A 27,037-nucleotide genomic window follows, 5' to 3' on the forward strand; every position below is an offset into this window, starting at 1 on the left:
GCTGCCCAAGGCCGCTCTCGGGTCGCGGCCTGGGGCCGGCTGGGCGGCAGGAGCGCGGGTGTCCCGGCGTCGAGGCAGAGTCGGGGGACCAGCGGCTGTCGTATGCTCAGCGCTCGTCCCGGCGCCGAGGCCTCTAGCGCCGGGTGCTGCCTCAAGCGCTGGGCCCTGCTGCGCCGAAGGGATTGCCTCGGTGGCCGTGACGCTGTGGTCCTCAGGTGGCTGTGCTCCGGTGGCCGTAAAGGTCCCTCGTGCATGCTCTTGAAATCGCTGCTGCTGCTGCCGAGGGCAACTAAGGCCACATCTGTCGGTATGGAGAGCTGTGTCCTTCTCAGGGAAATAGCAGGGTGTAAGAATGGAAACAAGCAGAGCAGATGCACGATGTTCCCAGTGTTCAGCTTGCCTCTGGGCATTTCCCGTTCAGTCTTCCCTGTCAGTATGTTGCTGTCTTTATTTATAGTTAATTTTAGGGTCCACTTTTTTCCTCATCATATGGAAACTTTTAGCACTGGAAATTAATCCTTTGGGAAACGGCTTTCTGGCTCAATGACCTGTTATCTGAAGAACAGTTTCCTTTTGTTGATTTCAACCAAGCCCTTGAAAAATTAGTTTTACATCTAAAAAATAATTTATCCCTATATTTTGAAAAAGGAAAAAAATTTTTTTTGACTCCTTTAAGAAGCAGAGAACTTCATCAGCACAAGTAGCTGCATTAACAAACAGGTTTATAGTTTAATGAACAAAAGTGCAAGGGGGAATAGACATCAGTTCCCTTGGATACAGTTTGTGTTTGCTAGTTGTATGTAGTTAAGATAGGTTTCTTACTGAACAGTCAAAACTTTCTTGATTTAAAATGTGTGCAAATGTCTGTCTGAATTTTGAGGTTCATGTGTAAAGCAAGGTGAACTTTAGTAATACTTGCTTTCTTGTACTTCATTAAACTGGAGGACTGATTTAATTTGGTTTCAGAGCAGTTAAGACTGTAGTTTCACATATCAAACTGCTGTTAACCATAACTGCTGCCAAAAGAAACAACTCACCCACCAAAAAGTTACTATTCATCTGGGTATGTTCCTTAGCTTGATTTGTTCTGTGTGGCCATACAAACAGTTATGCTGGAGCTAGGAAGTGGTGGGAGATTAGTGGACTGGACAGTTTACATTGGTAAAGCTCTGTTTCTGCTAAAAATTTATGTTAAAGTGCAGCTTTATTTTTCAAGACTGCTTAGTCTGTATCCTGTTAAACTGCAGTTGCCAGCAAAATAATAGCTATCAAACACTTACTGACATCATTGTTTTAAAGTTCTTAAAGCACTTCAGAAAGAAATACAGTTCTCTCAGTATTGCACCTAAAGAAATTAGAGCACAAGCTGGTTTTTGGGGTTTTTTTACCCCCCTAGGTCATAGGCTCTAGGTCTCCTGACATGGTTTAAGTGTCCTGTTAATTTAATTGTGATTTTTCTTAGAGTTATTACATTTGTTTATCTTAACTAGCTGTGGTGTAACCATAAAGTGAATATTGAAATACCAGATGAAATTATGGTAAAATTAATAGGTGCAAACCAGCTGTTTTCTCCAGAATTCCAGGCATTTGGAACTTGTTAAAAGGATTAACTCGCATATGGACATTTTTTTTCTTCCCTCATTGGTATATGTGTGACACAAGATCAGTATCAACTAATCTATCTAGTTAACCTGCCAGTGGTGAACGAGTCATTACTCCTAATTTTGGCTGAATTTGAACATGTAGTCTAGATTGCTAAACCTCAGAGATACTTGGCCTTGTCCTGTATTTTGGGATGGGTTTATGGTAGAGGTTTCACTTTTCCAGAGGTGATGATTTTTTCAAGTGTTATTAGCATATATTCTCACACTTGTGTATCCAACACGTGTGGTTTTTTGAAGCAGGTCTCTTGGAAAGAAAAGGAACATCCATAGCAAAACTAGTAAAATGCTCTAAATATAGTTACTCCATTTTCTTTGAAAAAAGTGTTTTTGACGAAGTATTTTCAACATGGTCTTAAATACGGCATATTTTGAAAATTATTTTGAAGGTGGTCAAAATTCAATTACATTTTGATTGCTCTCATGCTGTACTTTCTGCTGAATCTAGATTTCTTAATACTTTGAACAAAATTTCAGTGTATTACTAAAATTCACTTACATATCTGATGATCTTTTCTTCATTCAGTGAGCACTGAAGAATTGTATGCTACTAGACTGTAGGAAAAAACTTTAATAGAACTACCAAATTACATTTATTTAAGGTTTCAAACCTATCACAGGGCAAAGAAAACTTGTGGGTGCAGTTGTAGCAACTAAGAAATAATGTAATTTCTCTAATGGAACTATCTAAATCTTAAGTGGCTCTCCAAAGAGAATGATATTAATTGGGTGTCCCTTGTGTTTCTTTTCACAGTCCTTATTTATGTAGTTTTTCAGGTTTTATTTGTATATGGATAATCATCTGTATTTAACTCATATAATTTGCATGTGTATATTGAGAGGTGTTTTCCTATTATTGTTGTATTCTTCCTTAATCACTGAATCATTAATTTGTTTGTGACAGTGCAAATATTGTAGAAGTGTAACTTGGATGAAGAAAGAGTGACTTTTATGTGGACTGTGTAAAACTTAGACACTTGTTTAGTTCATGTGTAATATGAGAAACACTTACCTGCACGCTACTTCTTTAAGAGACAAAAGATGCTTGCAGACATCTGAATCCTCAAAACAAACTAGGAATGCAAATTTTTAACACTTTGAAACAAGAAAATAAGAACATTTTCAGTATTGCTACTGTTGGATGTTGTATTATAGTAAAGGAACAGTGTGAGTTGAACTTTATCATTCTTCTAGTTGCCTGTGAAGAAAAGACAGTGCTAAAATATGTAACTTTTGTATCTTGTGCAGTCTTACTAATTGATCTTACCCTGTGGATCAGCAAAGACTGCCAAAGTTTTGTTTCATGATACTCTAAAGAGGCAAATGCTCTCTAACTTCTTCGGTGTTTCACCGAAGTTGCTCCGTCCTTTGCCATACCAGTTACAGTGCTACAATACTATCCAGTGCACAGCACCAGTGCAGAGTTTTGAGTTCTCTGCAGACAGAGGCTTCTTTCCCTGATGAGTCAGTGCCTTCAAAATGCAAACGGTTTTTATTTGTTTTTGGCAGAAAGTTCTGTTTCCCTTACCAAATATCACAGCTATGCTCTCAGTGAATTTGATGCTTGAGTTGTTAAACAGTTTTACAGTAAAGAAGTCTGACTAAATTTTCTTTGGTTTTCCCCCATTTTCTCATCTTCCCTTATGTAAAATAAATTTTAAAATTGCTTATTGATGAAGACTGGTTCAAGGAGACTTGAACTAAAAGACTGTGGCAGCCTTAGAAAGCTGAACCCTTAAGCAGGTTTAATTGGCAGATGATACAAGAAATCATGAAGGTGTGTGTGATGAGCTAGGCGAATGTTTACTTTTTACATATGTGAGTGCTAAAGAATCAATAAAATCATGGTAATTATATATTCTCACTGGTGTACTTTGTACTTAGTTCCATCTATTTGTGGAGCCTGATCTCAGAACTGTTGAACAGCTAGGGTATTTGGTCCCTATTCTGACTAACTGGGTAGTAGAATTGGCACCTTCAGCTATAAAAGTGTTGGCAAAAACGTAGCTGATGGAGACAGCACCCAGCAGAGAGGGGAAGGCAAAGCAGCAGTGATGGAGTAGCACACACAGCAGTTCATGCCTCCTCTTGAAAGTCTTGCCCACCACACTGAGTTCCTCTTTACTCTATCCACATCCTTTGCAATTCAGGACTGTTCCCACTTGAGGCACTTAAAACTTTTTTTTTTTTTTTTTGTTAATGGACTGTTAGAAGCCCAACACAGTCTGTAGTTCAGGTTGAGAAAGGCTGCCTGAAGAAGTTGCTTAGCATGGTTTTAATAAACCATGTGCTGCATGTGAACGTTTTACTGCCACCAGTGCTACATTGTAAACTTTTTCACTGCTGTACATATAATGGAGTTTGTTTTGTTTTGTTGACAGGATATCAGTTTTGGGTTGTGACAAACTCCAGCACTACTGGAATCAGAGTTTCACAGTGAAGAGGCACTGCTTTCACAAGTTCTGAAACTACCAACCAGTCTTCCTTGAATTTTGGTGTGTGCGAGTCCTTGGTGGAGGTTGCATATATACATGTTTTCATGAAGAGAAGTGAGAAGCCAGAAGGTTACAGACAGATGAGGCCTAAGACTTTTCCTGCCAGTAACTATACTGGCAGCAGCCAGCAGATGCTACAAGAAATACGAGAGAGCCTCAGGAATTTACCGAAACCATCAGATGCTGCTAAAGCTGATCACAGCATGGGCAAAATGTTATCTGAAGATCCTAGACAAGGCCGAAATCCCCCCAAATTTGTAACATATCATAAAGTTTTGCAGGAGATAAGAAACTCACTTTTGCCATTTGCAAACGAAACAACCTCAGCTGTCAAAGGAACGTCAGAAGTTAATCGACAAATGCTGCAAGATTTACAAGCTGCTGGCTTTGATGAGGTAAATTTTTTATTTTCAAGACTTGGTGTTCTGTTAACTATAAACTATTACTAAATGTTAGCTGGGGTGTTGATCATGGAATGTTTGAACAGCATATGATAAGCAAAATAGTTTCTTCAAAATCTGGTAGGTTTCTAATTAGGATGTAGTGAAATGTAATAATGGGGAATGAAAAAGAACGATAAAAGGATTTAAAGAGGCTTGGCTTTTGTTCTCTGGTTGGTTTGTTCTTTAAGCATCTTGTGCAGTGTTTTTATGTGGTAGGTTGTTTTAATTATTTATATTGGTTTAGGCAGTGAGAACTGGACTCTAGAACATGGATTTTGCCTCTGATACTCAACAGAGTTTTGCATTGTGCTTATTTAAAATATATTGATAAAATATGGCCATCTAAATTGAAAGGCAATACCAGGTGCTTCAGATACGAATTTTAATGAACTTTTTCCTCAAGTGGCTTATAGAAGCTCCAGCTTTTTGGAGAAAGAAATTTGGCTATCCTATATGCGCTTTATCAGATACAGCTAAAATAACAAGGCACATGACAAAGCCGGTTGCAGAGTGTCTTTTCTGTAGTACACTCAAGACAAAAATGTCAAGCCTCTTGAAAATCTTGGACATAAGTAATTATTCTGCTGTTATTTTCATTATAAGAACAGGGAACTAAATATAATTGTTCAATTTATTTTTTAAATTGCCTAAATTTATTTCCATTCATTCATTTTAATAAGTGAAAGGAGTCTAAAAAGTGGTTTCCAGGAATAAATTAATACACTTACAGCTCCTGTGTTTTTACTGGGATTTGCACATCAAAGTAAATTGCACCTGTTTTCTCTGTAAACTTGAGTACAAAAGCAGGTTTAAATAAAAAAAGCTAGCAAACCATTCATCTTTTCAAAGGAAAAGAGATACAGTGCCACAACAGGGATTGCCTTTACAGGTGTGCACTACTTGTAGTAGTGACCAGCTCACGAGTTCTGCTGGCTGTGATGCTTTGGTATTTACAGAGAGATCTACCTCTACCAGGGGTGAGCCTCTCCAAAACAGCCAGCTGGCTTTTCCTCGACACTGGCCTGGTGTCAGGTGCCGATAGTGGTCTTTCATGTTCCTTTTGCTTGCTCAGATACGCAGTCTGGGCTGTGTTTTCAGGAAGAATGGAACAATCTTATAATGATGGTATTTTAATAATTTGTTCCTGCTGTGTGGTTTGTTGCTCAGGTTGTTTTTTTGGATGTGAGAACTGATCTGCTTTTTAAAAAAGAAAGCACATTTTTGCAGATTAAACTTGCAGTAATTTTTGTCAGCTGAAGAGTGGTATGTGGCTGGATAATAAACTAGAAAGGTATCTTAAGTTGATCATTTTTGTTGGATCCTTTGTAACTTGAAGCCTTTTGCTCCTGCCCTTTGTTCTTGGATACAACCGGGAATTCCCAGGACACTGGTGGTTATATGGACCTTTTTTCAGGCACAGTGCCATCATAAGCTGTTTCTGCCATGTGTTAGCCCACATTTGTGTTGCCACCATAGTCCATATGGCATTGGCCTGTGAACACCAGCAGGAACAGATAGAGCTGAAGTAGGAAATCTTTTTTTCTTGGTGGGGGGTATTCGAGACAGCAAGCAGGAATGAAATGAGCATGTATTTTGAGCTGGGATTGTTTTATGGACTGGATCATAGCTGGAGTGTGTTGTCCAGCTGTAAGCATATTTTTACCTTTTAAAAAACTTATTTTGTTTATATTGAATGTCATAAACGTTCTGGTTATTACCCCTATCCCTCAAGTACTAAATAGTATTTAGGATTAAAGCTGAAGAGATAGAGAGGTATCTATTGATATCAGGTGTGTGTGTGTGTGTGTATGTATGTGTGTATATATATATATATATATATATATATAGTGTGTATGTAGCTAGTAATACATATATGTATAATAATTATGGTAGAATGCAGTTTATTGTTTGGGGTTTTTTTTAAATAAAGCACCCTAAATAGCTACAGGAAATCTCTCTTGCTTATTAGGATTCAAGGGCAGTCCTCATGTTGTGTGTGAGGGAATGCTCTTCAAGTCATTGAATACTTCATGTCACATAGGTGACCAAGTTTTTTGTTCTTCAGCTAGAGGGCAGAGAGATCCTTTGGCTCTTACTCAGGTCCTCTGGTTAGCGAAAAGGGAACTATATTTCATCTCTTAAAATATTGCTGGTTCCGTATTTTGAGATTCTCTGTGTCTTTATGCCTCAGTGATGTGAACTTGTAGGTTTAGGCTTATATACTGTAGAATTACTCATCTAAAAAGATGGTAGATTTGGTTTTGAAATGGATTAAGAAGAAAATTGAATAGAATCATAGAATTATTCAAGTTGAAAAAGACCCTTGGGATCATCAAGTACAACCATCAGCCGTACTTTACAAAATTCTCCCCTACACCATATCCCCCAGCATCTCATCTAAACGACTCTTACACACATCCAGGGATGGTGACTCCACCACCTCCCTGGGCAGCCTATTCCACTGTCTGACCACTTTCTATGAAAATTTTTTTCCTCTTGTCCAGTCTAAACGACCCCTGTTGGAGTTTAAAGCCATTCCCCCTTGTTCTGTCACTAATCACCTGTGAGAAGAGACCAGCACCAACCTCTCTACAATGTCCTTTCAGGTAGCTGTAGAGACGCAGTTCCTTCAATCTCTCCTCACAGGATCTGTTGATGAGGTCTCCCCTCAGCCTTCTCTTCCTCAAACTGAACAGTCCCAGCTCCTTCAATCTCTCCTCATATCATTTGTTCTCCAGGCCCTTCCCCAGCTTTGTTGCCCTCCTCTGCACTCGCTCCAGCACCTCAATATCTCTCTTGTATGGAGGTGCCCGAAACTGGACACAATACTCCAGGTGTGGCCTCATCAGTGCGGAGTACAGGGGCACTATCACCTCCCTACTTCTGCTGGTCACACTATTTCTAATACAAGCCAGGATGCCGTTGGCTTTCTTGGCCGCCTGGGCACACTGCCGGCTCATGTTCAGCTGCTTGTCAATTAGAACCCCCAGATCCTTCTCTTCCACACAGCTCTCCAGCCACACCTCCCCAAGCCTGTAGCAATGCATGGGGTTGTTGTGGCCCAAGTGCACGACCTGGCACTTGGCCTTGTTGAAGTTCATCCTGTTAACATTGGTCCACTGATCCAATCTATCCAAGTCTCTGTAGTGCCTCTCTACCTTCATGCAGATTGACACTTCCGCTTAACTTGGTGTCATCTGTGAATTTACTGATAATACACTCTATGTCCTTATCAAGATGGGCTTCCCAGGGAGGTGGTAGAGTCACTATCCCTGGAGGTGTTTAAGAGTCGGGTAGACTTAGCGCTGAGGGATCTGGTGTAGTTGGGAACTGTTAGTGCTAGGTTAATGGTTGGACTGGATGATCTTCAAGGTCCTTTCCAACCTAATTGATTCGGTGATTCTGTGAAGATCAGTAAAGGTGTTGAACAGAAATGATCCCAACACCGAGCCCTGAGGAACACCACTTGTGACCAGCCACCAGCTGGATTTAGCTCCATTGACCACCACTCTCTGGGACCGTCAAATAAATGATGGGTCCTATAAAAGTATATTGAAATTGGAAATTAAATACTCTGGACAACCTAACCTGTTTGCATCATGAACAAATAGTGTACTGGTGCTGAAAATGTACTTCTCTGCAACGGATCAATCTTGTTATAATAGTAGAAGTGTTTCAGATAACTGTCTCATGAAGGAGCTATGAGATCAGAAGTTTTATCTGCTTTTATAACTATGTCCGCTGGTCTGCAAACATTGTAACAACCTTATTATACGTATTTTTTTAATTTTAAAATATTTTTTTAAGATTTTGCTTTGTTCACTGAATTTAATTACTGTTTCTGGAGGCTATGTAATTTTGTATGTTTGTAGTGTTAAAAATGTACACAGGAATTGTGAAAGAATAAATGTGAGTTTGACTTTGAAATGGATACTTCCTTTCTGAGCCCTCTGACTTTTCCATTGATTTAGTAGGAGGTGAATACTGTCATATATAGGTAACCTGTTCAAACATAATGTGAACTGAAATGATTGCTTTGATACAATAAAGTATGGCCATAACAAATCACTAAAGACAGTGTGCTTAATTTTAGGGAGTTATGCTGGGATTTATTTCAGACTTGTTGAGTCAGCTGCACAAATCCCGTGCAGTATAACTGGGAGAGCAGTGCCTGACTTTTAACCATCTCTGAAATTCTGCCTCTGTTGCTTGACCTTGATCTCATTCAAGTCAATGGAAGAACCCACTGGTCCATAATATATTTTCCGCTGACCAAACTGGGATTGTCCATCAAGTCAAAACTTGTGTTTGGATCTCTAAGATCACAGAGCCTACATCTACCCCCAAAATAATAGAATTCTGCCAATAATGTTGCCCTCATCAGGAAGAATTCTTTAGGGAGAAACTAATGGATATTTGTTAGTAAAAAGTCATGCTGAGTTGAAGGAAAATGATCAAAACCATAAGTTCTGAATTTCACATTAGGGTATCTTTCATAGGATAACTTAGGTTGGAAGGGATCTCTGGTCATCATGTTACTGTTACCTGGGTAGTGTGGTTCAGTGTGTACAAGCAGCCTGGTTGTACGAATAGCAAAGTAACACAATTTACATCAAAGTAGTGTGCTTCAACTTTTTTTCCTGAAGATCCAGACTGTATTAATATTTCGGTGGATCTGTTGTGGAGAAAACATTTTAAAATTAGTTTTAAATTGAGAGAAATCTGTTATGCAGTTTGGTAAAATTACTGGAGGGTATTTGGATAAATAACCATGATTTTTGGTACTTTCTTGTAATCTGTTTTTTGTATATCATTTTCTTTTTAGGATATGGTTATACAGGCTCTTAGGCAGACTAACAACCGTAGTATAGAAGCCGCAATTGAATTTATAAGTAAAATGAGCTACCAGGACCCTCGTCGGGAACAGATGGTTGCAGCAGCAGCAAGACCTGTAAATGCAGGTATGAAACCACCAGGTAGGTGTATCCATGGTAACTCAGTAACTCACTGAGTGTATTCTTATAGATGAAAAATAGAAAATACTTTTCCTCCTTCGTATGCTTACAGTGGAACAGAGAAGATGTTGAGATATACTTTTTTGCTTTTAAAAATAGCATGTAAAGTATAAAATGTATTCTTCTGAAAGATAGGTGCATTTGACATGAATTTCTTAAATGTTTCTTTTTATAACTGTATGGCTTTAGTATTCTCTGTAAGTATTTTATACAAAGAATGGCATTCAGATCTCATTCTAGTAATATTTGTCCCTCATTGGTGTGATGCCCATGTTTTGTTCTCAGTGTCAGGTGCCATTTAGAAGTCTGTGGTGAGCATTGAAATCTTATTTTCACACACTCTCCCACACAGCAGCACTATGTATGTGTACTTTTGTGTGTGTGTAAATATATATATATCAATCATATGGCTACAATATTTGTATTTTAGGATGTCCTGTTTCAAGATCACTCTCTCTGCTTCATTTTCTTATTGATTCCAGATTCTGTTTGTATGGTTTTAAAGGCAGACTTCATGTTTTTATAGAAGTTAGGGGGCTGTAGCTTTAGTAGCAATAGTCAGAATTTTGCTACTTGATATTATTGCTCTCTTAACATCTGCAAGCACATCTTTAATGCATCTTGATGTTTTCTTTTTTACCAGATTTTAGTAGCACACACCTAAACAAACTGTAACTGTCATGTTCGGCAGAAATACTGAACTTCTATTTGACTGAAATTGAGTGCTGAGCTGCTAACTCTATAAAGATACATTTTAAATCGACCTTATAAGTATGAGGGAAAACTAGCAGTCAAGAGTGGCAAAGTACAGCATTATTTTCAGCTGGTCTGTGAAGCAGGGACAGTTGGTGCTTATATGAAGCTGCTAGCTAATTGCCACCATTTAGCCATGACTTTCCTTGTTACTTGCAAAGATACAGCAATTAACACATTCTTTTACTGAAGATGCAGTGACTTTCAGCAGTTACATACAGTACTGCTTGTGTTTACAAGTAGCACAGTAATGACATTGTAAAAAGCACAATGAGATTGCATACACTATCAGTTCCTTGCATAGTATTTTGTTTATATGATGCAAAATAACATCAGTAAATATATTGTAGAGTTTGGCTCAAAGTTTTACTTTCATGCCGTTTTAATTCTTGCCTATATACAAAAATTTTACCCATAAAGACATGACTTAGTCTTTATGGGTAAAAGGAAAATTTCAAAAGGAAATTGAAGGACTTAATCAAATTTCACATGCAAAGAATGTAACAACATTGGATGAACTGTATACATACAAGAGTGTAAGTGGACTGTTTGATTCTACAACATTCAGTTAAATTTTAGTTTAAGAACACTTCATTTATTAGAAGTGTTAAACTGTAAGGAATAGCAACATGGCTAAACCTGTTTTTCTGTGCTATTGTATTTTTACGTTTGTACTGAACATCTCTTCTGAGAGTTGCATGTATGGATGATTAAAATTATGTAATATGCCTAATTTGCATATTACCATTTTTTCAGTTAACAAATTGAGTGCATCTGTAACTGAAGCAAAATGCATCTTCAGAAAAGTGATTTATTTCTAAAAACTCTGCTACTATAGTTTCATTGCATTTTTTTGCTCTTCTACTGTGTGCTGAACATGCTGTGTATTACTAGATAGAGATCAATTTTTCATGTGAAGTACAGTGGATTATGCTGTGTCAGAGAATTCCCATCCTATTTCTGGAGTAATTAATGCAGAAGAATAAAACATTCAAAGCAGTAAATAGAAATACTTTCCAATAATATAAATGCTGTGTTTTCTTCTTGTAAAAGCAGGGACCGTACAGCAATCAGTTAACCGCAAGCAGAGCTGGAAGGGTTCTAAGGAGTCCTTGGTTCCTCAGAGGCACGGCCCTTCCCTGGGAGATGGTGTAGTTTATCGCTCAGAGAGCCCCAGCTCTCAGCCTGATGTAGGAAGGCCATTATCTGGATCTGGCATTGCAGCGTTTGCGCAGGCTCATCCTGGCAATGGACAAAGAGTGAATCCCCCGCCTCTACCACAGATAAGGAGTGTCACTCCTCCTCCTCCACCTCCTCGAGGACAGACACCCCCTCCGAGGGGAACTACTCCTCCACCTCCTTCCTGGGAACCAAACTCTCAGACAAAGCGTTACTCTGGAAACATGGAATATGTGATCTCCCGTATTTCTCCAGTGCCACCAGGAGCGTGGCAGGATGGTTACCCACCTCCACCTATGAATCCTTCACCCATAAATTCTTCCACACAGGCTCAGAGAGGCATGAGCACTGTCCCCATTGGCAGGCAACCAATAATCATGCAGAGTTCTGCCAATAGCAAATTTAGTTTTCCCTCAGGAAGAGCTGGAATGCAAAATGGGAATTGTCAGGCAGAATTCATAGTTCACCAGAATGTGGTGTCTGGCAACTCAGTGAGTCGCCAACCACCCCCATACCCCATGAATCCAACTAACAGGCAAAGTCCCACAGCACTGCAGATGCAGGCAGGAGGATCTGCTCCTCCTTCAGCATACACCAATGGGAATCTTCCCCAGGCAATGATGGTGCCAAATAGAAATAGTCACAACATGGAACTTTATAATACGAATGTGGCTGGAATACCGGCATCCTGGTCACAGCCTTCCCCTGTGCAACCGCAGTCATCCCCTGGCAATGGGCATGACATGCCTACGTGGCAGCCCAATCTTCCCGTACGCTCTAATTCTTTCAACAACCATCATGGGAGTAGGCAGAGTCACTCTAGCAGCTCACAGCCTTCAGCTACAACGGTAACAGCGATAACGCCAGCTCCCATTCAGCAACCAGTAAAAAGTATGCGTGTGTTAAAACCAGAGCTACAGACTGCCTTAGCGCCCACTCACCCTTCCTGGATGCCACAACCAGTGCAGACTGTTCAGACCATTCCCTTCTCTGAGAGTCCATCTACAAATATGACAGTTATGTCTCCTGTTGCAGAGGCTCCAAATTACCAGGGTCCCCCACCACCTTACCCAAAACACTTGTTGCACCAGAATCCCTCTGTCAATCTGTATGAAACAGGACCCAAACTCAGCAAGGAGGAACCACCTATTTTATCCAAGGAGGATGAGAATGAAAAGAATTATGAATGTGTTGATTCAACAGATAAAGAAAAGAAACAAATTACAACATCACCTGTTCCTGTTAGGAAAAACAAGAAAGATGAAGAAAGAAGAGAGTCTCGCATTCAAAGCTATTCCCCTCAAGCCTTTAAATTCTTCATGGAGCAACATGTGGAGAATATACTCAAGTCACATCAGCAGCGTTTGCATCGGAAGAAACAACTAGAGAATGAAATGATGCGGGTAAACTCTTTCTTCCTTCTAAATCTATGACTAGAACTGTTCCTGTATGAATTTTAAGAAATATGTCTTAATTGTAGAATGTTTAAATAGTACAGATAAATAGAACATTGTGGTATTGAAGTCTATTTGTAGTTTTTGTGTTTGAGATGTGGCAAGTTCTTAATTGCTTTGTTTATGTACTTCATTGTCATCTTAGAAATTGGGGTTTTTAAGTAAGATTTTTGCATATCTAAATGTAGTTCATCTGGCTTATGTATGATAAGGCAGCAGAAGTAAAGTCATTGCATGAACTGTAATTTAACTCCATGGCTCATAGTGTAGTTCTGTTTAATCCTGATTTTTGAGTTATATGCAGTATTTTAACGATTTTAATTTTATTTTTTAAATAAACATTGCAGGTACAAGTAAAGCAGAGACAAGTGGTGGGCTGGTTAATTTATATAGTCACCCAAACAGTGATACCTTTTATGTTCTACAGTTTGTTTCCAGCAGCAACAGGGTTTGTTAAGTTCAAATAAAAAAAAAAATCAATATTTAAAAGTTAAATTTTTAGAATGCCTAAAGCTGCTTAAGTATTTTATAATCCAGGCTGTAAGGATATCTGTTTAAATAAAGGGTAATTGAATGTGGTCATAAAAACTAGACATCAGCAAAAACATGTAAAATCAGTTTCTTCATGCCTACATGAAATCAGTGGTCTGTTTCTGGGATTTCACTGTTCTACTAAACCAAATCAAAAGGGTAAAAACTGGAGCTGATGTATGCATATGTCATTTCAAAAGAGAAAATAGTGAGAAGTAGTGAAATTAAGATTTGCAGAAATGGAAATTCGAGATGTATTACTTGTATATATTTCTTAACAATTGTAGCTGAAAATTTGACATAAGTATGGTGTACCTTTTAAATTTATTCTGTGTGGTTTATGCCACTTTCTTGAACTGCTGTTTTTTAATTCCATGTTTTCTTATTCTTTGAATGTAAGCTGTAGTGTTTTTTAAGTGTTTGCTTAATCACAAATAAGTAAATGTTAGCAAGATTTCTTCATGGAACTCTTTCTAGATCTTTATTCTTAGTCTTCTCTCTTTCCTTTTCACTTCCACTAACAGCTGATTTAAACTGTTAAGGTGTGGGAAGCTTTCCTGAACTCTGTAGCCTCCATCCCTGTGTAGACAAGTAAGATTCTGGAGCAATAGTATTTATTAAGAATAGCATGATCCCTTTTTAGAGGGCTTTGCATGCAATCCTGCATCAAAATTAAGCATGAATTTATTTTAACTATTTTCGAGTACTTAAATGTAAGATTACAATTAATGTTGATTTTCAAACTTCACTTTCCCTTCTTACTGTGTTGTGTTCCATAGTATCACAAGCATAAGTATTACTTACATGAAAACACTGATACAACTTTTCTTGATATTTTCCTTCTGCATTTAAAGCACCCTAGTAAATGCCTTTTCTTATATGAAATGCAATTTTTAATAATTATACTAGATTTAAAACTGGGATGTTTAATTACAGTGTGAAGGGTGGAAAATGGGATATTATGCTGCATCAGACATCTCCTTTTTCATAACGGTATAGGAGAGGAATCCCACAACAATGAGGTGTATTTTTGGGTCGTCATGAGAAGGAGAAAGGGAAACTAGGTCATTATGTATTTTCAGGAAGTTTAAGAGGATTAAACAAGTATTAAATCCCTTCTTTTCTCCCCTTTGGAAGAAATTTTGAAAGAAAAAACCCAAAAAAACCCAGAACTCCTCCCTACAGAAATGCCTGCCTTCACAGGATGCTGTATTTCTGGAATAGGTGACATATTTCTATGCTGTTTCAGAGGGAATAGAGTGGAGCTGTCTCAAAAATACTTAGTTTAGATGTGTGAATCTGGCCAGGAATTGTGCTAGATGTCTTTGTCACAAAGAGAAATTTAAGTCATAATTTAAGGCACAGCAAGATGAGAAGGGAGCAAAATGAGAGCAAATTGTGTGGTGTCATAGAGCAATTCAGGAAGCTCTCATGTCCGACATTGACTAGAAATAACTGGAAGTATATGTGCATGAGTGTGTAGTTGACAGAGTTGGTTAATTTTTGGTAAATGCTGTAGCTGAGGAGAGCTCTAGGGAAAATACAGTAATGTAGAGAGTGACCAGTTTATGATGAACATCTGTTTTGTGGATAGTTTAGGAAAGAGCGAAGATGGATTGAGGAAGGAGATGTCAAATTGCGTTACTTGGCCTGTTTTTATTTTTGTTTTTTTTACAGCAAAACTGTTAGCAACATCTAGAGAGCAGGTGCTAGAAGGTAAAGGTAGAAGGTTTTGGGAGACTATTTGTATGTCTCACAGTGATTAATTACTGTACTTCATCTCACTCCTCCTAGGGTTTTGTTGCCATCTACATTATATTCTTTGCCAGTTTCTAACTGATCGGTGGGGTTCAGTTTGTGTGCAAGTAGGGCTGTACTTGACTCATGGGTCAGATGGGACTTGAGAAGATGAATCTGTTGTCTGAACTTTAACATAGTGTCAGGACTTCATATGTCTTCTTGACATTTGTAAGTCTTCAAAAAGTCTTCCCTTCTGCATTGAAGTGTGCCTTAAGCATGTTAATTCAAAGAAATTATAAGATGTTTCTGTCCTGGAAAACAGTCCCCAGGTATTCCTGCAGTAATGTGTTGAGAAAGGTTCAGTTCCCTACTCTGAATCAAGAAATTGTCTGTCCCACATCCAGTCTTTAAACTACTGCTACCCAGTCCTAACTACTGCTGTCTGATATTGACAAAAAATTCTGTCTTAAATTTGAGACAGCCTTCCCCCTTTAAGTCTTCCTGAAGTGATATTCCTCGTGAAGTTTGTTTGGGTAGACAAGTATTTTGTATGTATTTTGCTATTTGCATCTCCTTTGTATCCGTTTTTGTTGTGATGCCTGTAAGAAATTTTCTGTGTTCTAACAGTATTTTCTTTAATAGGTGACATAAAGTATTCTGAAGGCATTTTTAAGATACTGAATGATATCTAATTGATCTTTTATCTCGCCTTTTTTCTCAGTCATGTCTTATTATATTTTGTTTCAAGTTATGTTGTAAGTTAGGCAAAGTAGAAGTTGTCTATTAACATGTGATTTATATGGGCCTAGACTAGTGGTCCCCTAATCCTGATGATGGTCCTGAGACCTGTTATGCAGACAGTGTCTTAAACATTTGAAGTATTAAGGAGATGGAAGCAACAAGATTTGTTAACAAGAATTCTCAAGATGTGACAATAAGAAACTGAAAGCTTCTAAAATAGTGCTTGAATAATAGTTGTGATGTTTGCAAGGATTTAGTTGGGCCACGTTCAATTTTATGATCAGAATGTCCAGGAAAAAATAAGTGAATATATTGTAGGTTGAACTTGGAAATCCTTGCTGTAGGGTGGTGATTTCAATCCAGATAGGCAAATTAAAAAATTGAGATGGTGTGGAAAAGGGAGTGTACAAGATTTTGAAAATGATGACAAAAAAAACAAAAGAAGGAATGAACATCAAGCAATGTGGGGGTAGTGTAACAGAGAAAAGAACATAAAAAATTGAAGAAAAATTCTGCTGACATTAAAACCAAAAAGAAGGGATGTTCTGATTCCAGGGCTTGAAATTCGCCAAGAAAAATATCACTGGAATTGATGGCACTTTAAAGGAATTGAAGCCAGCAAAAATACCCTAGGAGGAACACAGGTTAGAATACAAGAATGGTCAGTGTGGTTCTTGTAGATGAGGGTTTCCATGCTGCAGGTGATGAGTTGTGTGGTCTGAGTGTTTCAGCTGTCAGAATGTTAGTGGTGTTGGCCAGAACACCAGGGATGTTCATTCAAGATAGAGGCATGTTCATGGGAGCCAAGAACTGACACAGTGTGGAAGAGTGAGCCACTTCACAGAAATTCCTCTGCTCTGGTTAGTAGGTAGGGTGGAGAGAGATTGAGAGAGTGACTGAGATCCTGTTAGAGGTGGGTTATGTGATAGGAGGAAAGATCTTGTCTTGGTTTGTGGCAGAGGCACGTGCTTGGTGTGGGTGGACAGTAGGAAAGAGTGCAGTGTGTATGTATCTGGTTTGTGTAGCTACACAGGGAAGCATGAGTGTGTCGCATGCTGCCTCCCACAACTGGAACTCTACTGACGTAGTGAGGAAGCTTAGTGACTTCTGCTCTAGCTAGTCTAGAGAGTGGAAGCCTTGCCCATGGCAGCTCCTCAGTTAGCCCTCGGTGACTTACTGCTCCTAGGCATGTCTTGGCTGCCTTTAGCTCTGCAGAGAATCAGGGAGACAGTTGATGCACACTGTTACTCAGATAAGTATTATTTGCAGTGTTTTTTTTCAGTAGTTTGTAAATTACCCTTTCTCTTCTTGAGAACATACTCCCTTCTTAAGAAGCTTCTGGTGCATGGCACCTCATGCATTTTGCTGTTGAAAGTAATCACGTTTTGTTTTGTATCACTCCTATATGTTTTCATAGAATCCTAATGTGTAAATTAAAACAAAAACCCTTTAAATGTTATTTCCTATGCTGTATACAAGTATTTGGTTTGCTTTGCCTAAGCCTTGTAATTATAAGACGATCACCAAGAATTAAGAATACTGTTCACTCTTCACGTTTAATTCTGTTTGCTGTACAGGTTGGATTGTCACCAGAAGCCAGAGATCAAATGAGGAAAATGTTGTGCCAGAAAGAGTCTAATTATATTCGGCTAAGAAGAGCTAAAATGGACAAGTCAATGTTTGTAAAAATTAAAACCCTGGGAGTTGGTGCATTTGGAGAAGTTTGCCTAGCAAGAAAAGTGGATACTAATGCCTTATATGCAACAAAAACTCTGAGGAAAAAAGATGTCTTGCTTAGAAATCAAGTTGCTCATGTTAAAGCTGAGCGAGATATCCTTGCAGAAGCTGATAATGAATGGGTGGTTCGCCTGTACTATTCATTCCAAGATAAGGACAATTTGTACTTTGTAATGGACTACATTCCAGGAGGTGATATGATGAGTCTCCTAATTAGAATGGGTGTCTTTCCAGAAAATCTGGCACGGTTCTACACAGCAGAACTGACCTGCGCAGTTGAAAGTGTTCATAAAATGGGCTTCATCCACAGAGATATTAAACCTGATAATATCTTGATAGATCGCGATGGTCATATTAAACTGACTGACTTCGGGCTCTGTACAGGGTTTCGATGGACCCACGATTCAAAATACTACCAGAGTGGTAAGAGAAATATAAAAGGTTTCTTCGCTATTTTGTTGACATGTTGTTCTTTGCAAGGAATTTAATAAATGAGTAGAAAGATGACTGTGCCGTTTCCTTTCTGAATAATAACGCATCTAACAATATGTCTGCACACCACTCAGATTACAGAAAGCAGTGTTTAGTTAGGGGGAGTTTGTGTGAGCATTGATTCCTTAAGGGAGAAGGAATGAACTGTGCTGCTGTAAGTGTGTCGCATTAGTGGCTTCTGAAATTTGGAGAGGGAAAATCACAGTGGTAGTGAGATAATTACATAGATAACAGCCTTAGCTGTTTTGAAGATAGGTCTGATGCTTTAAATGTAATTGTTCTTGAAACCTCTCCCCAAGTTCTGAGTGTCTCATGTACTTCCTTTTAATGTAGCCTATTGATTTCTGACAAAGGTTTAAGTAAGCTTTTAAAAATTCTACTGGACTTAACAGGTTAGAAAAAAAAAGGCAGAGAAAAAAGAATTCACAGTTCTGAGAGTAATAAAATACAGATTTTTTGTAATAACAATAACATAATTTTCAGAAATAAAAACATGCCTTCGTAACCATTTTTAAATTACTTTTGACTTGTTTTTATCAAAATACCATGTATCTTAGGCCAGACTGTTACAGTCTCTGGAGAGAAGTTGAAGGTTTAAAGTCCAATTTTATTTTTTGATGCTTTAAATATTGGGGTTTTTTCCTGTTTACATAAGAGCAAGAACAATATACACCCCTTGTGTGGCTAAGGAAAGACTGAGAAAATATCAAACCCAATACTTTCTCATAGTTATGTTAAAAATGAACATAAAAACAGTGTCCTCAAAAGTTGGTACTTTATATCATAATCAAAAAGTCAGAATCCTGATGTTGATGACAGTTTTAGCTCTCAAATTGAGTGCTGAAATTGAAACAGATTCTGTCTTACAACAAGAAATGTTAACAAATAAAGAAAATTTCATACTAGATAAGAACTGAAGTTATCTTAACTTTGGCATCTTTCTTATTCCATCATAGGTGATCATGCACGTCAAGACAGTATGGATTTCAGTAACGAATGGGGTGACCCAGCAAATTGCAGGTGTGGAGATCGGCTGAAGCCACTTGAACGTAGGGCTGCACGCCAGCACCAGCGCTGTCTGGCCCATTCCCTTGTTGGCACACCCAATTACATTGCGCCAGAAGTATTGTTACGAACAGGTAATGCATTTTTGCCCTGTAATCTCACTGCACTGCAAAGTAACTGATATTCAGGCAGCTTGCTTCACCTTCCTTACACTGCCACTTTTGACAAAAAATAAATAGTTGTTAATATGGAAATCTTAAGTACTGAGTAGAAATCTCTTGTGAACCTTTTTTATTCTTAGAAATACAAAATTATACTAAGCCTTTGACTACCTTGTTTTGACATCTTTTCAGGTTACACACAGTTATGTGACTGGTGGAGTGTTGGAGTAATTCTCTTTGAAATGTTAGTGGGGCAGCCTCCATTCCTGGCACAGACACCACTGGAAACACAAATGAAGGTAACTTTAAAAGTCTGGTATTAACAGTCTGAAAAAGCAGGCTTGAAATTTACATAGTCTTTCTAATTTGTAATGGAATCAAAGGTGATCTCTGAGAGTGCTGCTCTATCCAAGCATTTTATAAACCAACAACATTGTAAACTTTACATTACTGTGGCGATGCACTTGATCCTTGAAGTCCCTTTAAAAATTGTGTTTGTATCTTTTTTTACCTGGTCATACAGTAAACTTGCCAACTAAAAATCACGTTTCAGATCTCAGCCATTCCCTTTCACTTCTTGCACCTGTTCCAGTTATTATTTCCACTTTCTTTTCTTCCAGCATCTAGGTGTTCTTTTCCCACCACTTGGCTTCTATGCCTGCTTCCCTGCAGAGGATTTCCTTTGGTGATATATGTGCAGGGGCTCAGCATGCAAAGGTGAAGGAGCAGCAAATGACTGTGGCTGCTTGGGGTTCCTGGCAGCTCAGAGCCTTTGGTCCCTTCCTTCCTGAGCCCTGACTATTTCAGAGAAACCACCAGGGCAATCTTATGCAGGTGTCATTTTTGCAAAACTGCATTCAGCTTGCAAGATGAGTTTAAAAAAATTTCAAATCTGTTCATCTTTCCAGTGCATCAAATAAATCAAAATTTGTCTCTCCTTCTTTTTAAGATTGCAAGCCATGTGCCTAATCTCAGGTCCAGGTGCTGGATTTTATGGTATCTTTGTTGGTTTATAGCAGGGTTATTCCATGCCAGACTCTAGTTTAGATTTGGAATGTGAATAAACTTTACTTGGATTTTTTCAGACTTCCAGACAAAATATTCTTTGTATTTCTGAAAGAGCAGCTTCTCATTTTCCCCTCTCTAGTGTGTAAACACTTAGATGTGTTGAATGATTGCTTTGTGACTGTTTGTTTTTTTTGTTTTCATTAATTTTCACTGTTTTTTTTCTTGTTATGAAACTATAAATAGAATAACACCTCTTTTTGCTTTAAAGGTTATCAACTGGCAAACTGCACTTCATATTCCACCTCAAGCTAAATTGACTCCAGAGGCCTCCGACCTTATTATTAAACTCTGCCGAGGGCCAGAAGATCGTTTAGGCAAAAATGGTGCAGATGAAATAAAAGCTCATCCATTTTTTAAAACAATTGATTTTTCAAGTGATCTACGTCGGCAGTCTGCTTTCTACATTCCCAAAATTGCTCATCCTACAGACACATCAAACTTTGATCCAGTTGATCCAGATAAATTGTGGAGTGATGATGATAAGGAAGGGAACAGAAATGATACACTTAATGGGTGGTACAAAAATGGAAAACATCCTGAACATGCTTTTTATGAGTTCACTTTCCGAAGGTTTTTTGATGACAATGGCTACCCATACAACAATCCAAAGCCCATTGAGTATGAGTATGGTGGTTCCCAGAACTCAGAACAGCAGTCAGATGATGATGATGATGATGATGAACAGGCAGGTAGAGGAGTTCAGAATCGTGACCTGGTTTATGTTTAGTAGAGGAATAAATATTAAAAACTAACTAAACTTACTTTGCAGCTGCAATTTTTGAAGTGTCTCTTAAGAGAATGGAGAGAAGTTTGCTAGGGTAAATACACGCACGATTTTTTTTTTTTTTTTTAACACTAAGAAAATTGTCTCTTTCCCTCTCTGTACGTTTTGTTTCCTGAGAATACAGGGAAATCCTTTTCAAATATTAATTTATTCCAGCATTGTTAATTCTTTAATTTAGAAGAGATTTGATGTTAGGTGAAGAAAAAAATCACTTGAATTTTATTATTGTTTCTCTGTACTCTAAGTACTCAAAATAGGAAATAGTGATTTCTTTTTTTATTTTTTTTCCTATGATGATGCCTGGTATCTATTTGTACATATACTGAATAGTTTTAGAAAACAAATCTCAGCTTCAGAGTTTTTAATGACAGTTTTTTCCTTGCGTTGACCAAATATAAAACCTACTTTACACTAATAAAACACTCTGATACATTTCTGAGGAGGGGGAAAAAAAAAAAAGGCTGCTGTACCCTCACTTCTCACTGTATTTAGCCTAATTATTCACAGTGTTGGAAAAACTGAGCCATCGATCTGGTGAAATGCTTCCAGATGCTGTGGTAGTGGCCTAGTTCTCAGCTTTGGAACAAGAAAGTGTCAGTGTTGGCTGTAGTACGATTGTGAAGTAATAAAGCATTAGAACTAGTATTTTATTAAATAGGAATTGAATTTGCCATTAGTAACACTGTAGCAGGTGGCTGATACTCAAACAGAAGGACTGCTCACTGAGAAATAACTTGATTGTCTCCTGTCATCAGTTCTCCTCTAGTTATTAGAGGAAAATAAGCTTTAGGAAAAACACTTTCTGAAATCTAGTTTGATTTTCCGACTGCAACCAAACTGTAAAGTGTGTACAGTTCTTCTTTAGTTGGAATTTTTAGTTTGAAAAATAAATTTTAGAGTAGTTTATTATGTGCTTGAGATGGTAATGGGAAAATATTATAAATTATGGCTCTTGAGACTGTTGTTGTGGAGACCAATTTCACTTGGCTTTAACAGTTTTTCTCCTAGTTGCACAGACAGGAGAAATGTTGTGCACCAGCCTGAGCCGTCAGTACAGTTTCAGCGGTCCGTCTTTCACAGCCCAATTCAGAACATAGTTAGGACCTTAAGAGCTGTGTCTGCTGCCTCCTGCATTACTGTTTTCATAATTTCCTGCAAGAGATGAGCAGGCATCCCCTTGGGTCTTATGCTGGGTAGGTTCTAAGCCTGTTGAGGTTTCTGGCAACAGGAAGGAAAGGAAACCCTCTAAGCAGCTTCCCTGGGACAAGACCAGGAGTTACAGGTGAGAGGCAGAAGGAAATATGTTTTTTATCTCTTCCTCTCCATTCTCCTGAAGCTAACGCAGTTGTAAAGAAAATGCACTATTTTTAGTAAACTTTCATGTCTTTTAAAACATTCCCTTCTCCTTGGAATTGAATTCCAATGCATAATCTAATAATGTGCCTGTAAGCATTACTGCTTTCTTAAATTATTATTTGTGCCATTGCACTGGCATTGTGACTATCTAAGTATCACGAAACTGGTATTCATAGCTGTTCCTGAAGCAAAAGCCAGTTACTCGTTTACTTTTGTCACCAAGGTGGTTTAAGGAATTCTTGTGCGCTTCCAGCCATTTGTTCCCTTTTTGTGCTCCAGTTCAGTGTCTATCTCTGTGCCAGTGCAACTGTCTGTAGTGCTGTGCTAATTACTGGATCAGTGAAAAAACTGCTTGGTGTTTAGTATTTGGAGGTTTGTTTCTTGTAAGCATGTTCCAGTGATCCAGTTTCCAGTGTGCTCCAAAAAATTATTTATATTGGCGTAACCAAGGAAGGAGCGAACTGATGTAAAGAGGGTCAGCAGCGGGAAAACTTCTTAAACAGGCTTGGTCACAAGAGGGAACATTTGTGGAAGTTCACCCCCCTACTGTGAAGTGCTTATGGGTAGAAGATGGTTATGAAAAACTGTTTTCTTAAGCAAGTAGTTACTTTCTATAATGAAAATGGGCTTGTAGCTTAATAAAACAATTCATGTTCTGTCTGCCTGTTCCACAGCTGTTGAAATAGCATTTAAGATTCATTTCATTTAGCTTAAATATTATAAAGTGGCTGCAGTGTATAACTACTCCATTTTATATATTATGTAAAAAAGATTGTTTTCCATGTAAATAAACTTCAAAGATTATCCTCCTTCATAGTTAGTATCCCAGTAAAACTGGTCTACTTGTCTTGGAGTAAAGTATAATATATTACTGGTTAAAGGTAATTTAACCAAACCTGCCTTACCATTTGTGAAGTGTGCAGAGAAAATAATGTCAATTCTTCATTAAACTGACTGTTTCAATTGCCTTTTTATCTGAGTATATTTCTCCTCTGCCTACATTGTATTATAGTATATTCCCATTTAACACTATAACTGGTCTTTGGCCAATATGTTTGGAAAAATAAAAAAAAAAGGAAAATAAAAAAACAGTCCTGTAAAGGCAGCACAGTTCTACACAAGTAAAACCGATTGCTTTTAGTAAAGGAAATCACTGATTCTTTTAAGGACATGTGCAAATACTGAAATATTAAATATTACCATTTTTAAACAAATGTAGGAAGAGCTCACATCCTTAGAATTTGGTAGATGGTTCTGGCATTTTCTGTTATCTTGTGTTAGAAGTTGTAATATACCTTGTTTGAATTTTGCCACCGATATGCTGCAGTATTATGTATTTCCTTGCAAAATGCAGTGTGTTACAGTACAAGTTCTCTGAGAAAGTTAGTTGTACATAACTTGTCACAACTCTCCAACGTGCTATGCCTTACCCGTGTTTTGAAACTTCATGTTTCATACATAGATTCAGAGTCCATTGAGATTCTACATAGCTGCTGCTTAAAACATGGGTGTTTCACTGGTGACCTGTGATGGGGATTGGTTTGTACAGGCAGTTGAGAAGAGAGGCTCCTAACCAGCAGCTGTCGAATTCTGCAGTAAGTTTTAGTTCAGGTTACATTCACTTTGTAAAGCATGGAAACAAATTTCTCTTTTATGTGCCCTTGTATACATATTAATTGTATTTATAAAATGTTCTATAATCCTATAACTGTACTGTAAATACTATTTGATACTCAGTGGCATTCTATCCTAGGGCAGGCCCTCTTGCTGTATCTTTTCTATCCTCAATTTGTAATAGAATATATAGAATATATGGCTAGAAAGTCTCTTTGAGACTGACATATCTTCTGCTGTTGCAAAGCTGTGAGTGGGAATGATTAATTATTTAGACTCCTTTTAATAATATTCAGCTAATAGGCAGTGCAGTGGGTGAGTTCTTAGATGATGCTGCTGTCACCCAAGATACTATTAGGCTTTGGTTTCAGATGTCTTTTGTGTTTCAGATCAGACGTTTAATCTGTTTGCTTTAATTCAGCCAAAGCAAAAAGATAATAAATTGGGTCAATGTCATAGTAAAATGTTTGAATGCCTTAAGATGCTCTTGATAAAGGCACTATTCAAGTTTACTGAGTTATATATATATCTATATAGGTATATATAGATATATTCCATGTGTGTATATGTATATATAATGTCTTTTTTGTATTATAAATATCCTTCTGACTGTCAGTTCTTTTGAATCCTCCAATTAAATACATAGACCACCGCACTATTCCGCTTAAGCAAATTATTTATTACGTGCCTAGTTAGTAAACTTAACAATCTTGCATTACCTCATGGCTGTAGTAAGTTACCCACCAATCTTTTGAGTATTCTGTACTTGTCTCTGCCACAGCATGGGTATCCCCTTTTGCCAGGTCTCTGTATACCCGTAGTCCAGCTACACATGTGGTATGTGATTTCAGAGCTTACTGTTATGTTTGGCTTTTATAGGGTTACATGGTGGTGGCTTCCACCATAATCTCCAAGTCCCCTGATGTTCTTATGAAAAGAATGTGCGTTTTTTACGCTGACTTTAGAGCATTGGACCCCTTTGTGCTGGAGAACCAGGTTTCTGGTTTCTGTACCCAGTAGTTGAGGAGCTGAGGCTTCCTTGCCCCTGCGGACTGCTAGCGCAGCGTGCCTATTTGACCTAGGGGATGTGAGTGGATGGTTGCACTAACGCTTAAAAGTTACTTCAGAATTTTCCAGCTTAACTGAATTACTGGCTACTGGTAATCAGTTACAAAGATCCCTGAGTTCTAGAAACTGTGTCTGTTTTCTCAGAATCAGTTTCTGTAGTGTAACACCTGCTGGGGTAATACGAAATACAATGAATCTTCATAAGAAGTGAAAATCAAATTCTTGTTTTGGCTAATCAGTTATGAAACGTAAGCTTTAGTGGCCCAAATGCATTTATTTTTCTTTCATTCTCCATCACACCCCTCTCCCGAATCCCCCTTATACTCCAACAGCTCTACTGATTAACAAAAAAATTTGCATATATTTAATACTAGAAATATTATCATACTTAGCTGTCATTTCATGTTTGTAACCTGTTCTCAAAAGCATACATTTTGATGTTCGAGAGTTCAGTTTATTGGTGCTCTCTCCCTGTCCTCTGCTGCCTTGCTCATCAAAATAATTACATCTTATTTATTATGCATAATTATGTATCATGAAGCTATTCCGTAAGAGAGAGATGACAACATATCACAGCTTTCACATTTATTAGGAGGAAAAAGGTGTCTTTGAGAAAGTCCTTTAAGTGCACATCTCAAACTGCTGATGCAGAAACCAGTATGTTATTGCAGAGCCTATGTTATATCCTGATTTTTCTGCCTTTAGTTTTGGGGAGGGGCGGGGTGGAAGTACAGCACCATTTTTCATTCATTAGCTGCCTACAAAGGAAAGATGGGTAATCCCTCCAGCTCTCATCAACCAAGTGATGTTACAATAAACACTTAGAATTTTAGAGACGCATCAACAGCTGTCTTTAAATTAGAGCTAAAGCAATGTAGAAATACCTGTTTGAAATTCACTCATTAAAGGGAGAGACTAAAATTTTCAATTTTAACAGTGTTAAATGGGTAAAAATACATGAGCAAAAGGGTAAGAATGGTTGTGATAAAGGACTACATCACGCTGCAGGTCTGCTGCGTTCACCCTAATGGACTATCATAAGCCGGCTGCATGGTGCCAAACGTTTAGATCCTATTTGTTGCTGGGCAGCTGAGTCCATTCAGGCAGATGATGTTACCGCTCTCTCAGGGACACCGTATTAAAGTACAGTTTCCCGTGTCTTATTGATCTTGGCATACAGTTTTCCACAGTCTTGTGTAGTACATGATGAGTTTTCTTTCCCAGAACAACACTCTTTATAACAGTTTAAAGAGCTGGAGACAGTCCCAAAACAATGAATGCGTGGGTTAAAATGGATACATGCTATTCACCAAGGCAAAACCCATCTCTGTGAATCACGGAAGGTAAACAGCTGAATAAAGCCCTTCTTTGCTGATTGATCCTACTTCAGCTCAGCCTGCTGACCGTCAGGGCGGGCCCGGTCTGCGTTGGTAGCGCCTGATCCCTCACTCTGCTGCATCTTTCCTCCTTGGAGTTCTAAAACTTGTTGGTTTGGTTTTTTTTTTTTCCCCTCGCTCTCAGGCCTCTCACGTGCTGGGTGTCAGGTTTCACCTGCGGCAACCCCCGCCCGACTCTCCACCCCGTTCCTTCCGTTTAATACATCTTTAAAAAAAGCAAACACTTCACAGCAGCGTTTCTATTATGACAGGAATCACCCAAGATGGCCGCAGCATCTTCCCGCTGTCCTTATTCTTTCGATACCTGCGGGAAGAAATTTAATTCCCCCTTAAAAAAAAAAAA

At 38.3% G+C, this 27,037-nt stretch overlaps 1 protein-coding gene across 4 annotated transcripts; it reads left to right on the plus strand.

Annotated features, from left to right (window-relative positions):
- The first annotated feature begins 4,045 nt into the window (after window positions 1-4,045).
- On the plus strand, window positions 4,046-23,736 carry LATS1 (large tumor suppressor kinase 1). 4 transcript variants are annotated; one of them, XM_026846135.1, is made up of 7 exons: window positions 4,046-4,551; window positions 9,425-9,575; window positions 11,421-12,949; window positions 17,590-18,172; window positions 19,198-19,380; window positions 19,600-19,706; window positions 20,684-23,736. In XM_026846135.1, exons 1-7 carry the CDS (start codon window positions 4,201-4,203, stop codon window positions 21,200-21,202), a joined length of 3,423 nt encoding a protein of 1,140 aa, XP_026701936.1. In that variant the 5' UTR covers window positions 4,046-4,200; the 3' UTR covers window positions 21,203-23,736. The 4 variants fall into 4 exon arrangements, with proteins under 4 accessions (XP_026701936.1, XP_026701937.1, XP_026701938.1 ...); XM_026846136.1 differs by having other exon boundaries at window positions 11,424-12,949; XM_026846137.1 differs by having other exon boundaries at window positions 9,425-9,560.
- The last annotated feature ends 3,301 nt before the right edge of the window (window positions 23,737-27,037 follow it).

Source organism: Athene cunicularia (assembly GCF_003259725.1).
Source record: "Athene cunicularia isolate RWA chromosome 3 unlocalized genomic scaffold, athCun1 chr3_part1, whole genome shotgun sequence".
Classification (NCBI taxonomy): Eukaryota; Metazoa; Chordata; class Aves; order Strigiformes; family Strigidae; genus Athene; species Athene cunicularia.

Coding starts and splice junctions, on each gene's coding strand:
- LATS1 (XM_026846135.1), top strand. CDS start 4,201: ATGAAGAGAAGTGAGAAGCCAGAAGGTTACAGACAGATGAGGCCTAAG. Junction 4,552..9,424: donor AAGCTGCTGGCTTTGATGAG/GTAAATTTTTTA, acceptor TTTTCTTTTTAG/GATATGGTTATACAGGCTCT. Junction 12,950..17,589: donor TAGAGAATGAAATGATGCGG/GTAAACTCTTTC, acceptor TTTGCTGTACAG/GTTGGATTGTCACCAGAAGC.